General features: G+C 44.0%; 2 protein-coding genes across 2 annotated transcripts; both read left to right on the forward strand.

Moving 5' to 3' along the window:
- Window positions 1-106: 106 nt before the first annotated feature.
- On the forward strand, window positions 107-3,128 carry ilrun (inflammation and lipid regulator with UBA-like and NBR1-like domains). Its single transcript, XM_088390521.1, has 5 exons — window positions 107-431; window positions 1,006-1,160; window positions 1,313-1,510; window positions 1,616-1,875; window positions 2,048-3,128. Exons 1-5 carry the CDS (start codon window positions 274-276, stop codon window positions 2,081-2,083), a joined length of 807 nt encoding a protein of 268 aa, XP_088246647.1. The 5' UTR covers window positions 107-273; the 3' UTR covers window positions 2,084-3,128.
- Window positions 3,129-5,057: 1,929 nt separating this feature from the next.
- spdef (SAM pointed domain containing ets transcription factor) lies at window positions 5,058-12,180 on the forward strand. Its single transcript, XM_088389654.1, has 6 exons — window positions 5,058-5,339; window positions 9,221-9,647; window positions 10,566-10,763; window positions 10,823-10,870; window positions 11,056-11,190; window positions 11,474-12,180. Exons 2-6 carry the CDS (start codon window positions 9,230-9,232, stop codon window positions 11,650-11,652), a joined length of 978 nt encoding a protein of 325 aa, XP_088245780.1. The 5' UTR covers window positions 5,058-5,339; window positions 9,221-9,229; the 3' UTR covers window positions 11,653-12,180.
- The last annotated feature ends 647 nt before the right edge of the window (window positions 12,181-12,827 follow it).

The following is a 12,827-nucleotide window of genomic DNA, read 5'->3' on the forward strand; positions in this document are numbered from 1 at the left end:
GGCGAGAGCAATTTGTGAACTCACGTGATGAGCCAATCGGAGGAGAGCTCCAAATAGCAACAGATGACGTAATCACCCACAACGTGATTGGCGCGGGTGACGCGCTGGGTTGTTGCAACGTCAAACTTCGTCCCCCAGTCGTGCCATGCGCATTGACGCTTGTTGTTGTGGCGCTGGAACAGCTTGTTATGGCTAGACGAGGCCTCGGACCCGACTGAGAGAGAAGCCCCTACCCACCCCTTACCCCGCCCTCCCTCCTCTCCCACCACCCCCATGGAGGGCACGGACATGGATGTGGACGCGGAGCTCATGCAGAAGTTCAGCTGCATGGGCACCACGGACAAGGACGTCCTCATCACGGAGTTCCAGAGACTCCTGGGCTTCCAGCTCAACCCCGCCGGCTGCGCCTTCTTCCTGGACATGACTAACTGGTGAGTGCGGGGATGAAGTGAAGGAGGACGGCCCCGCGGGAGTGTTTGACTTGTGTCACGCAACGGCGAATTAGCCCCGTAAATTAGCTGGTTAGCTCACGTTATTATGCTAATAAAATGGAGGCGAGACGCACAGCACTAAGTTAGTTTGGGTTTATTTGACGACTGGTGCGCGCCGTTAACAAGGCTCATTCGGCACGTTAAACGAAAGGTAAACACAAGTTTCCCGCCGAGGGGGTTAATTAAAGCCCCGTGAGCCGTCCGCTCGCTTGAGCTAGCCCGCGCTCAGGCTACGTTACGTCAGCCACGCAATACGTGTGGTGACGTCATCGGTCGTGATGCGTTGGCGGAAACCAAAAAGTCGCTTTCGAAAAAATAAAATAGACCAGTTTGTGCTTAGTAGCCTGACGTACAATTTTCCAATTGCTGCATGTTGAAAAAGAAATATAGGAGTTTGCAGTTTGAAATTAGGGTTCCAAAGGTCTTCTACTCCTACCTTCTAAATTTGACTGTGAAGCATCACAACTCTGCTGGCATTTGCATCATGGTCATCTTTGATCTCATATTCCACCAGGAACCTCCAGGCCGCCATCGGTGCTTATTATGACTTTGAGAGTCCCAGCATCAACACGCCGTCTATGTCGTTTGTGGAAGACGTGACCATCGGAGAAGGCGAATCGGTCCCGCCTGACACGCCCTTCACAAAAACCTGGAGGATACAGAACTCAGGTACGAGGGGGGTTGACATGTATTTGCAGCACAACAGCAATTAGTTTTGGTCATGGTCTCCAATTAAGTAAGCGGCAGTCTCTCACTCGTTGAAGTAACCCGGCAACTAATGTTTGCAAACATGATGGAAACGTGTCTACTCACTTCTGTAGGCGCTGAGTCATGGCCACCGGGCGTGTGCCTCAAGTACATCGGCGGTGACCAGTTCGGTCACGTCAACACGGTTATGGTGAAGTCTCTGGAGCCTCGGGAAGTGGCCGACGTCAGCGTGCAGATGAGGAGTCCCGTGTCGCCTGGCATGTATCAGGGCCAGTGGAGGATGTGCACCGCCACCGGCTTGTTCTACGGAGGTACGGCACACTGTCCCAACTATTACTCATTCGGCTTTCAAGCCAGGATTGGAGTTTTATCATGCCAGTTAAAGTGAAGCACATCTGCAATTTGTTTGTCTTCAGATGTGATCTGGGTGATCTTGAGCGTGGAAGTTGGCGGTCTCCTGGGCGTCACGCAGCAGCTGTCGTCCTTCGAGACCGAATTTAACACGCAGCCTCAGCGCGACGTACAAGACGACTTCAATCCCTTTGCCTCGCCGCAGAAGAACAAGCGAGACAGCGACGGCAGCGAATGCCCCGGCGAGAACACGGCAGCTCATAATGCGGCCAACAGGACGTCCAATGGCCTGCAGGCCAATCTGACGCCGCTCACACGCGGACAGGTACGCTTTCAAATGTTCTACAAATGATTGCCAATTCATTGGACAGCTATTAATGGCACGTATGGTTAAACTAGGGTTAAGATTTCAAATTGTCATGTTTATATTGCACCTGTGATAGTATTAAAATGAACGTCTTATTCATGTGTATCTATTGGTTGTTGTTTTTTCCCAGGGTGTTCATGGACCATATCCGTTCGGACAGAGCTAGAGTGTCCCTCACCGCTGGAAGTCCTCAAAGGGGAGCGCGGAGGAACTGTTGTTTTCTAACGACTCTCCACAAAAGCCCTCTTCGCACGCAGACGGCGGCGGTGGCCGAATGTCCCACCCGCACCCGTCAGCGCTTCTTTCAGATTGAATTCTTTTTTCTTCCTCAAGCATCTGCTCACCGCACACTCTGACCATCGCTGGGACGTCTCGACAAGATGTCGGCCTTAAAAAGTCCGCACGTTCACCTGGATTGACCTCATGCTCACGCATCTGATTACTTCAAGGCTTACCTTACTTTCCGGGCGTCAATTTCATCTTAAATCCCCGTGAAGACAAACTCTCCCAAGTACATCTGGCCACACGGGGAGGGGGGGGCACGCTGTGACATCACGGGACAATGTGTGTGTTTGTGTTTGTTTTTAGGGTGGGCTTTCGAAAGCGTGCAAAAGTCTCGAGAAAGGGTTTGAAAAAGCCATGGGTGGCAAAAAGTCTATTTTGCCTGGCTGTACTTTTCCACGTTTGTGTGTTTTTGCTCAATGTGTGCGTGCATGTGTGTGTGTTGAGTTCAAGTGACAAAGAAAAGTGAACTTGTGTAACATTTGAAGAATGCTCCAAACCCGCTCATGAATTATCCATGTTATTTATTTGTACTCTCGGTCAGCAGGTGGTGCTAAAAATCAAATCTCAAGCGTGTGCGCGCGGGTGCGTGTTCCAATGAATTCAAGGAGAAGGTGACGCTGATTCCGCTTTGAGTGAAATTCAGCACTGATGATATGTTACTGCTGTTTGCACAAACATTATTTCCAACGGCTAATGATGATTTTTTTTAAATTGTTATTATTTCGTGGGTTTTGGACACATCGTCACCATCTTTTGTCGTCCCCCCTTTCTACCCAGCTCCTCCAAAAGGTTTGTTTTCTTCTTGCTTTAAAGAGTTTAAACACGCACCAAATGATCCTCAAGAAAGTGATTTTTATCATTATTCTGTCAGACAGAGGCTTTGAAAGTGTATTTTTGAATGGAGAATAAAATGGGAAAAATTGTCACGCTGTAGTCAAAATGTTTGTCGAGTCCCCCTCAATGTATTTTTTTACGACTTAATTAACTTTATATTATAAAATATTTCTATGATTAGCTTTTGAGTCATTTCATGGGGAGTGACAATCTCTGACTTTGTTTTTCCTCAAATCTTTTTTTTTTTTTTGTTCTTTCCTCAGGGGTCTTTTGTGTCCATCGTTTCCAGAATAAACTTTTCTACAATCCTGGAGACTCCAAGTGCACAATAAAATATAAAATATATAGAAGTAAATAAGTAAATGTTGCATGATCCTTAATGTCATTCAACTGTGTGTTTAAAAGTGGAAAAGCATCCATTCATAAGGTGCTTAACCTTAAAGGTGTGCCTGCATGTGCATGTACAAATATTGACATCTTCCTTTGTCTTTGCTTTTTTTTTTATACTCCAGATGATTCTGCGATGTCACATCTGCTTCACACCTTTCATTGGTGCTCTGTCAACAAGCTTGTCGCTGTCAAGTCAAACAGACCCCACAGAGCACATCAGAAAATAATATGACAGCCAAAAAATATCCATATCCAATAGGGGTTGTGATGATAGTATCATGGAGAACGGGTTTGCGGGTCGGTGCGGGGGGGCACCATTTGCTGATTTTAATCTCACACACAAGCACACGTATACAGTAAAGCTATCTGCCTTGTCAACAGTGTTGCCAAATCTAAAAATGAAAAATTTGGTAATGAGGCTCTTGTATCGGATTTCATTTGTGTCAGTGTTTGTTTTTATTCTGTCAAATTAATCAAAGGGTTTCCATTTATTTCTAGGAGTTCATAGCACGGTCAGGGTGCCATCTGCCTGATGGACTTCCTGGCAGTTTCATAGGAATATGATTACGTGACTTTTATCAACCAGGAAGGAGTGAACGCCTTGGTCGTGATAAATGACAAAATGACATTTGGTCTTGCTATTATTCGACTTCTCTTTTTGCTAAAAAATAAATTACCTATTTTGATTGTAAATCAACTTGACTTAATTGATGTCATTAAAAAATACCCATGTGACTTTCAAAAATATATTAACTACATTTACTAAAAGTCCGAGCCTGAGCCTTCAGTGGATATTTGGTGACCTCAAAATAAAGTCCAAAAAAAAACAAAAACACACACAATAAAACCTTGGCTACATTCACACTGCAGTATATTACAGTATGTATTGTAATAGTATATTCTTGTAGGAAATATAATTACTAAAGGGTTCACGCTGTGATCCTGCAAGCTGCTGCGTGGTACGGTAAGGCTGTGGAATGCAGCATCACGTCACCTTTGACCTCTCTAAAAATCACCATTGCCTTCAGCCAAAGGGTGTTTGTCGATTCCTCTGGGGGAGCCTGGGCGGGAGAGGTCACGTCCCCTTGTTGACACAGGGTACACCTGCTCATGACTCATCCACGCCTGTTAGCTTCTGTTAGCTCGCCAGCGCTGAAGCGTGTCAATGTTGTTCCTCGTCCAAAAGACAGTTCACATGCCACTCGGAGAAACTGCCATGCAAATGACTAAAGCCAAAAGCTAACATGCTATCTTGCCAATCCCTTGGCCTTTTTGCACAGTATGGCATTTTGATTCATGTCCTCTATCTTCTGACCCCGTGCATTAATTCATCTTGGTATTTTAGCAAGTGTATGACACCTGTAATAATTTTTGCAGCGCAGTTACCTGGTGCCGGGTGACATTTGCAAATCACTTGTGCCTAAACATTTAATTGCAAAATTAACCCTAAAGCAAAGCAAGTAGGCGAATACACGTACACACACATACTGGCTGATGATGCTCTCATTTCACTTTCATCCACCCGATCTGATGTGCACACACACACACCTACACACACACACGACAACTTGTGTGCATAGGTAAATGAGGCAGCCCTATAAATTGGAATGGCTGTCAATGGAGGTGGAATTCCTTCGCTCTTGGCCTCCTCCCTGGCAGGTGTTTTGACTCCAGGCCAGTGTGCAGGTGGCCTTCTGGCTGAGACTCTCAACCTAACCCACATCATTAATATTAACATATCAATATATCGAAGCTGCCAGCATTGCCCCCACATCCCGTTTTGTTTTTCCCAATGCACCCTCATCCCAAAGCAACGGCCTCAGGTGGTCACACTTGATTGCATCTTAACGCCACCTAGCGCATCACTTCATCTTGTGACAGTCAACAGCATCGGCTGGAGAATCCCAACCCAGGTAAGAGGTCATCCACTTATGTTGACTGCAAAATATTTGGCTGAAACAAAAATGATATCAATATTTGATTTAATAAACTTGCATAATTTTGTTTTTAATACCTGGTGTAATACTTGTTTTGTTCGATGTGAATCTCTTTCATTTCATTTCACACCCAAAAATAATTAACTCTATTTTTAAGCATTGAAAACTACTAAGGCAAAGTGAGAATTCATTTCATTTCATTTATTTTTGCAATGTTATTTTAAAATATTTAAAATGTACTTGTATTGTTATTTGAATACATTTGACAAAAATGACCTTTCCAAACCTCATTATTATTTTATTTATTGTTTGGGTGATTGTTATTTAATTTATTTTATCTTGAGTTTTTACTACTTTTAGGATAGCCCTAAGACTTTCTACGCCAAGACAAAAAAGACGCACGCATGCACGGTCATCTTCTACTCATTAACTCACATCTAAACACTTGGCTGTCGTGATGATGAACGAGGACCTAATGGGTTAATTGTAAGCTCAACAAGTTGAGTCTTTCTGCACGGCGGGGGGAACATTGGTGACCAGCTGGTACCATAGTCAAATACATGGACTTTTGCTAAAAGAAAAAAAAGTGGTCAAATTATTTATAAAACTTTTAGTAGAAGTAGACAGCAAATCACGGCTCAGCTTGAAAACTGAATTTTGCTGCTTAACTCAATCTACAAAATAATGTTAATCAAAATATTGTGTTTAGACTAGTGGAACCACATACAACAATTTATTGTAAAGAAAACTTTGGGGTTGACGTCCACTTGAAAGCCAGAATTGGTCTTTTTTTTAAGCATGACGTATCCACTACAAATAATTCTTGGAAATAACAACATTCTCTTAAAGAATCTGTCTTAAAACCCTGAAATGCATTTTTTGTTTGTTCTTAGCGTGTTGGCAGGTAAATGTCGTAGCGAGAAATCTAATCATGCACAGCCAGCAAAAGACGGCCTCAAGCAAGCCGTAGTAGTGATGTGCATTCCAGTTCTTTTAAATAAACTGAATCTTTGGAATCAGTTCACGCAAACAAATCGTTCAACGAATCCCCCCCGACACACAATCGGACACTCCGTTAGGTACACCGCCATTTTCAGGTGCACCTAATCACAGGCCACTTCATTAGGGAAAAATCATGGTCATATTGGATAACAATGTTTAGGCGTATATATGCATGCACGTTATTTAAAAACTACTAAACGGGTTATAAAATAAAGATGACCCAAAGAGAAGCATAATCTCCCCGTTGTTGCATAGCGGCGCATCCCTTCATGCACTAAACTTTAGTGCATGAAGCTAACGGCTAACTTTAGTGACTAAAGTTAGCCGTTAGCTTGGAGAAAACGTGCATTAAAGAAGTGGTGTTTCAGTGAGTGGTTCTTTCTTTCCTTGCCAAATCGACATTCTGGCTTACATAGTTCACGCCAGGAGGGACACGCAACATGTTCACTGAAATGAGAAGGAAAGCAGAAATCACTCACTGACTCGTTCAATGACAAATCCGTTCAGTTGATGAACGGAAATGCAATTCGCAACCCGTTCGCGAACGGGAATTTATATCATTTTCTTCTTTGTTTTGTTTTACGGCGAGGTGACACCAGCTTCAATGCGCATTATCGACACCTACTGGTTGAAGTCATATGAACTGAAAAAAGAACGAATCACTTTAGGAAGTGAAAGGAGTCTTTCTTTCGGACGAATCGTTCACTCACGAGCCAACACGACGCCGTCGCCGTCTTCCGACTGAATAGGAGCGCCTATGCGGAAAAGATGCGCTTCCCTCCCACAGTGGGGACTCTGACTTTGCTGAGCAAATGGAGTCTAATGCTCCTGAAATGAATATGAGCTTCTTGACCAAACTCATTTAGAGATCAGTCAGGGATTTAAGCCTCCGTGCCCCACGGAAACCTTTTAGCGGCACCCCGTCTTCCGTTTTGAAGAAGTTAATATGACTAAATTTGCTTTGCTAATGTGCTTAGGACAAGCTGTCGCAGACCAGAGTTGACACACAGCAGCAGCGGCGGCGGGCTGCAGAGAAAGACTCAAATGTGCCTTAGAGGCAACACAAAAGGAGATAAAAGGAAGATGAGGAGGCGACTTTACAGTGGGGGGGCTCTGCATCAATGAATCACACACCGTGAGGGGGCAGCTTCTTTTTTTAAGTGTGATGAATAACTTAATTCAAGTTTAAGGAGACAAGCATGCACAGAAATAAAAGCATCACTTTTTAAGGAATTGGAAAAAATTTTGAGACCGACTAAGTTACTGACTCACCAACTAACTGGCTGACAAACTGATGGTCCGACTAAATGACATCATGAAAACAAACTGCCAACCTGACCAACCAGAGTAACTAAACGACTGACTCTTAACTAGCTGACAAACTAATGAACTGACTTGACTGACTCACTTACCCATAGACTGAGTGAACTGCTGCCTAACGAACCGACTGACTAACAAACTTAATGACTGCACTGACTAACCGTGTCACCCCTCCCTAACTAACACTTACCAACTAACTAGGCAATCGACCAACAGATTGTCGACTGATGAACTATAACTGAATAATTTGCTTAATTTGCTATTAACTTAATGACAAACGAATCAATTGACCGATTCAGCAATTGCCTGCCAGATCAACTCACTGATTAACGGTGGGATTTTAGTGCATGTGAAACCACAGCTGGTTATCTTAAAGGCTTTCTGAGGTCTTCCGGAGCCTGCCGGGTGGTCTTGATCATTTCTTCATATTGTGACTTGAATTCTTTGCGGATATGGACAAACAGAGCACATGTGCTCTGCGAAGCATCTCTTTATTGCTGATAAGACGCCGGCCCAGTGCCTTCTCGTATGCCACCTGTGTCGGGTACACATCGTGACGTCCATTGGTCTGAGATGACTACAGCTGAGGTCCATAAAAGAACACTTGCGACGCTTGTGCGCCTATCGTAAAAGAAGAAAAAAACAGGTCTACCTTGTTTCCTATTTTCCATAACGTGAAGCGTTCCAGCACATTACGTGAGCCGAGTTTGATTAAAAAAGCTCCAGCTGACAGCAGAGCCACAAGGCCGCTGCCCGGATGGCACCTTGAAAGTCAAGCGGCTGAAGCGGGTCAGCTACCCCCAACACAGCCACTATTCTGTACCATTGACCCACAAATTTAGCCCAATCCAGTTTGCCTCATGCCTGGCTTAAAGCCTCTGCGGGGTCAGTCCCCCAAGACCCACCCCAACAACACCTCGTCTGTATTTGGCTATTTAAGGCAGCTCATCATTTTGGCTCTTGCCTGACGTTGCAATGGAACTCCTCGGTGGACGCCATGCTCGGAACCGACTGGATTGAAGTATTGCCAATGGATTTAATTTAGGAATTGACAAGACAACTGAGGTTATTTCAAGCTTGAAAGGGACTGAAACAACACTCGAGGATCTTTTTGTGAGTTGTTATCAATCAATAGAGATGAGCTTGGAAACCCATCATTAAATGCAAGTGCCGCTTAGAGCAACATTTTACAAATAATTATTATTCTGATGATAGTGATCTAATAGCTGTATAAATATATTATGTATTATTTTATTCCATATAGTAACAGTAAATTATTTGTAAAAATAATATTAAATTCATAATTTACTATGAATTATTGTACTAAAAGATATTTTAAATATGTTTATGCTTTTAAAGAAATATAATATAATCAAGTAACAGATTATTATTATTATTATCAAAATAAACAAATATTATACTTACTAAATGTTTTAAATTAAATATTATACTTAAACAATTTCATATCTTGTGCTGAGGTGGAAATGCGGCCCAAAGTTCATGGCTTCACTGCTGCCTGCCTGTTCCATTCACAGGTATCCATTATGTCAAATTCCATTGGAAGTTTAGCGGAAATTACAGTTTATGGATCCCGCATCGGAATGCCAGAGGACTCCCTAACCACCTTGGAACGAAACAGGGATTCCGGAGAAGAGTGGGACCTGGTGGAGGCCAAGACAAACAGCATGCCAGGCCTCTACCTGCCCTGCTTTGACATGCTCGCCACGGAGGACGCCGCTTGGCTCGTCAAGGTGTCTGAGACCTCCCCAAACGTGACTCGCATGGATGCGCACCGAGATGAGCCGGAGCAATGCCCCGTCATCGACAGCCAGGGGCAGGGACTCTCCCCAGGGATGGACGGCGCTGAGGACGAGCGCTCTCTGGAGCAAGTGCAGAGCATGGTGGTGGGCGAGGTGCTCAAGGACATCGAGACGGCCTGCAAACTGCTCAACATCACGCCAGGTACGTAGCTTTATCTAACCACTGGAAGGACAGACTGAGGGGTGACTCTCATTCTTTCTGACTCTCATACTTTCACTGTTCCCCCGAAACACCCTCCCCTAAATTGACAACTTCTGGAGGAGCTTGCCCTCACTGTAGGTGCATCCACCTATACTTCATCCCTCACAGACAATTACTCCTACAACCTTCATCAGCAGAAGGGAGGTGACCCCCCCCCTCCCCCTGCCCCAACCGACATGGTAACTTAACAAAGAGTTTTCCATAACATGTTTAAGAAGTTCTTTCCTGCGAAGGCCATATTTATTCTGAGATATCTAAGCTACTGGAACTTAGTCCTAAAATCAACACAGCTCATCCGGCATGACAGATCTCCTCCATCATATCCCGAGTGTGGAAAAGCCGTGTTTGCCCGCACCAGGATGTGTTTAATCCTGACCTTTGCATCGCTTCTGTCAGGTCGTGACAGCCGCATTCAACGTGTACACAGTCCTTCCCGGTGTGGGCGAGGCCTCCTCAAACATCAGCCAAGGCTCTTGAACACTTGTGTAAGCTGTCATAAAGGCGTCGTCGTAAAAAGTGTGTTGACTTTGCAGCTATCGTGCAGAAAGAGGAGAGGGAAATTGGCAGAAAAAAGGCAATTTTACTGACCCAACTTGGTTATTTCAGCTGCCGCATTCTCATTGTCTCGTATTGGTTAGCTGTTAGTTAACCAACCAACCAACCAACCAACCAACCAACCAACCAACCAACCAACCAACCAACCAACCAACCAACCAACCAACCAACCAACCAACCAACCAACCAACCAACCAACCAACCAACCAACCAACCAACCAACCAACCAACCAACCAACCAACCAACCAACCAACCAACCAACCAAACTAGAGTATGTCACTGACCTTTATTTGTTGGGTTAGACCCGATGGAGTGGAACGTTGGTAACGTTCAGAAGTGGCTACTGTGGACGGAGCACCTGTACCGACTTCCTCACGCCGGGAGGACCTTCCAGGAGCTGACAGGAAAGGACCTGTGCGCCATGAGCGAGGAGGATTTCCGCCAGCGCTCGCCGCAGTGCGGGGACACGTTGCACGCGCACCTGGACATATGGAAGTCAAGTGAGTTACAAAGCTGCATTGGCACATGGCATGAAACTTAATCGTTATTTTCTTTGCAGCTGCCTGGATGAAAGAGAGATGCACAGTTGGAGACAACAAAAGTCCAGGTAGGTGGCTGAAGACACATGGAGTCAACCTTTAACCTGTGCATCTCTATTTGATCACCTAGTGGCATAACATGGTTTTACCAGAACCTGGGGCAGGGCAAACATGAACAAAGAAAGGGATGTAAATAAATGGATGCATTCATTGTTTTCATTTGAATGAATTATTTATAAACATACACACATAGGTCCTGAGGAGCTTTGGTCCGAGGCAGATTCTTCCTGTTCGGGTCAACCAATCCACTTGTGGCAATTCCTTCGGGAACTTCTGCTCAAACCTCACAACTACGGACGCTGCATCCGCTGGCTCAACAAAGACAAAGGTACTTGTATATTATCATTGGTTTCAAATTCACATAGGGCAAATGTTTGTGGGAACGGAACAGTTGATAAAAATGTATATTGTGAACATAGTTTTCACAGGAATATTTATATTGGTATTGCATACTGTTAATACATTCAGAATTCCCTGTATATTTCATGTAAAATACTATTAAACAATACAAATAGAAAGTATCAATACATTTCATTAAAATCAAATAGAATGTTGAATATTTGTGCATTGTTTTGATGAAATAATTTCATAAACGTCTTTGTCCTCATAAGGTATTTTTAAGATCGAGGATTCGGCCCACGTGGCTCGACTGTGGGGCCTGAGGAAGAACCGGCCGGCCATGAACTACGACAAGCTGAGCCGTTCCATCCGGCAGTACTACAAGAAGGGCATTATCCGCAAACCGGACGTCTCTCAGAGGCTCGTGTACCAGTTTGTGCACCCCGTGTGATGCAAAAAGCACAAAACACTTCATGTGTGTCAGGCAAGACACATCCAGCAAACAATCAGGACTGTCTAATACAACAACCTGCAAGTCAATATTGCCTTAAGCACAAACTGCCTGTTTATTTTTGCCTTGGTTTTTATTTACCGAGTGATTTTAAGTATGGAAGTACATTGGATAGTGAGTCGCGCCTCTGCCTCACAGTTCTGAGATTCTGGATTCGAATCTCAGCGAAGGCTTTGCGGTGTGGCTTTTCTTCCCACACCCAAAAAAAACGCTTAGCAGGTTATGGGCGCTTAACATTGAGAGTCAAAGAACTCCAAGAGAAACAACATTTTCTAATCTTGTTATTCATTCCTATGATCTTACAATGAAGCACAAAATGGGGGTAAAAGAAACATTTTATATGCCAGTGTAGAAATTGTGTATATATGTGCAATGTCGTTTCTGAACTAATATGAGTGCCACAACTAATAAAGTCACTTCAGGTGATTGTATGACTTTCTATTGGTCATTAAATATTTTTTCAATGAAGACGCAACTTGTCCGTATGATGATCTACATTTTGTTTATATCACGTTAAACCAGAGCGATGGAGCGAGAGAGAGAGACGAAGTCAGAGCGAGAGAAAAAGAGAGAGATGGTGGTAAGAGTCTAATCTAGTTCAACTTGGATAAAAAGTGACCTCTAGAGGCAAAACAAGTTAGTCAGTTATATTACTGCACTCAGAAAGCAGGAAGAGGTTGTTTCTGACGTCTTTTTTTTTTTTTTAATTTAAGACACAGTTTCATTCCAGTGTGATTACAGACCCATCGTTATGGATGCAGCCACTCAAAGGAGGAAAAACAACAACAACACCTCCCTGTTTGGGGTGTTAAAGTAACCAGAGTTGCAAAGTCAAAGTAGTGAATTCTCACCTGCAAGCAAAAAAAGACATTTTGTTTTCAACGAGCTTGATTCTTGCGCAAGAAAAGCTCATGAATGTTTCAGTGATTCCTCTGCAGCTTTCTCTGCAGCTCGCTAAGTAAGATAACACCAGGCACGGTGTAAGGTTCACCCTTGACACCCGTAGACTCCCCAGCAGGCTCGGGAAACACACACGCATGTCTGTCTGCTCCAACATGAGGCCTGGCCTCTATGTGATGGGCAAAAGTGGAGGCAATTAAGTTGAGGTCATATTC

The sequence above is a fragment of the Syngnathus floridae genome, chromosome 11 (genome assembly GCF_059516105.1).
Source record: "Syngnathus floridae isolate MCC-2025c chromosome 11, RoL_Sflo_1.0, whole genome shotgun sequence".
NCBI classification, from domain to species: domain Eukaryota; kingdom Metazoa; phylum Chordata; class Actinopteri; order Syngnathiformes; family Syngnathidae; genus Syngnathus; species Syngnathus floridae.

Bases quoted from the DNA above. Each gene is read 5' to 3' on its own strand.
- ilrun (XM_088390521.1), top strand. From the start codon at position 274: ATGGAGGGCACGGACATGGATGTGGACGCGGAGCTCATGCAGAAGTTC. The intron at 1,161-1,312 runs GTACGAGGGGGG...TCACTTCTGTAG, and splicing joins CTGGAGGATACAGAACTCAG to GCGCTGAGTCATGGCCACCG. The intron at 1,511-1,615 runs GTACGGCACACT...GTTTGTCTTCAG, and splicing joins CACCGGCTTGTTCTACGGAG to ATGTGATCTGGGTGATCTTG.
- spdef (XM_088389654.1), top strand. From the start codon at position 9,230: ATGTCAAATTCCATTGGAAGTTTAGCGGAAATTACAGTTTATGGATCC. The intron at 9,648-10,565 runs GTACGTAGCTTT...TTGTTGGGTTAG, and splicing joins ACTGCTCAACATCACGCCAG to ACCCGATGGAGTGGAACGTT. The intron at 11,191-11,473 runs GTACTTGTATAT...TGTCCTCATAAG, and splicing joins CTGGCTCAACAAAGACAAAG to GTATTTTTAAGATCGAGGAT.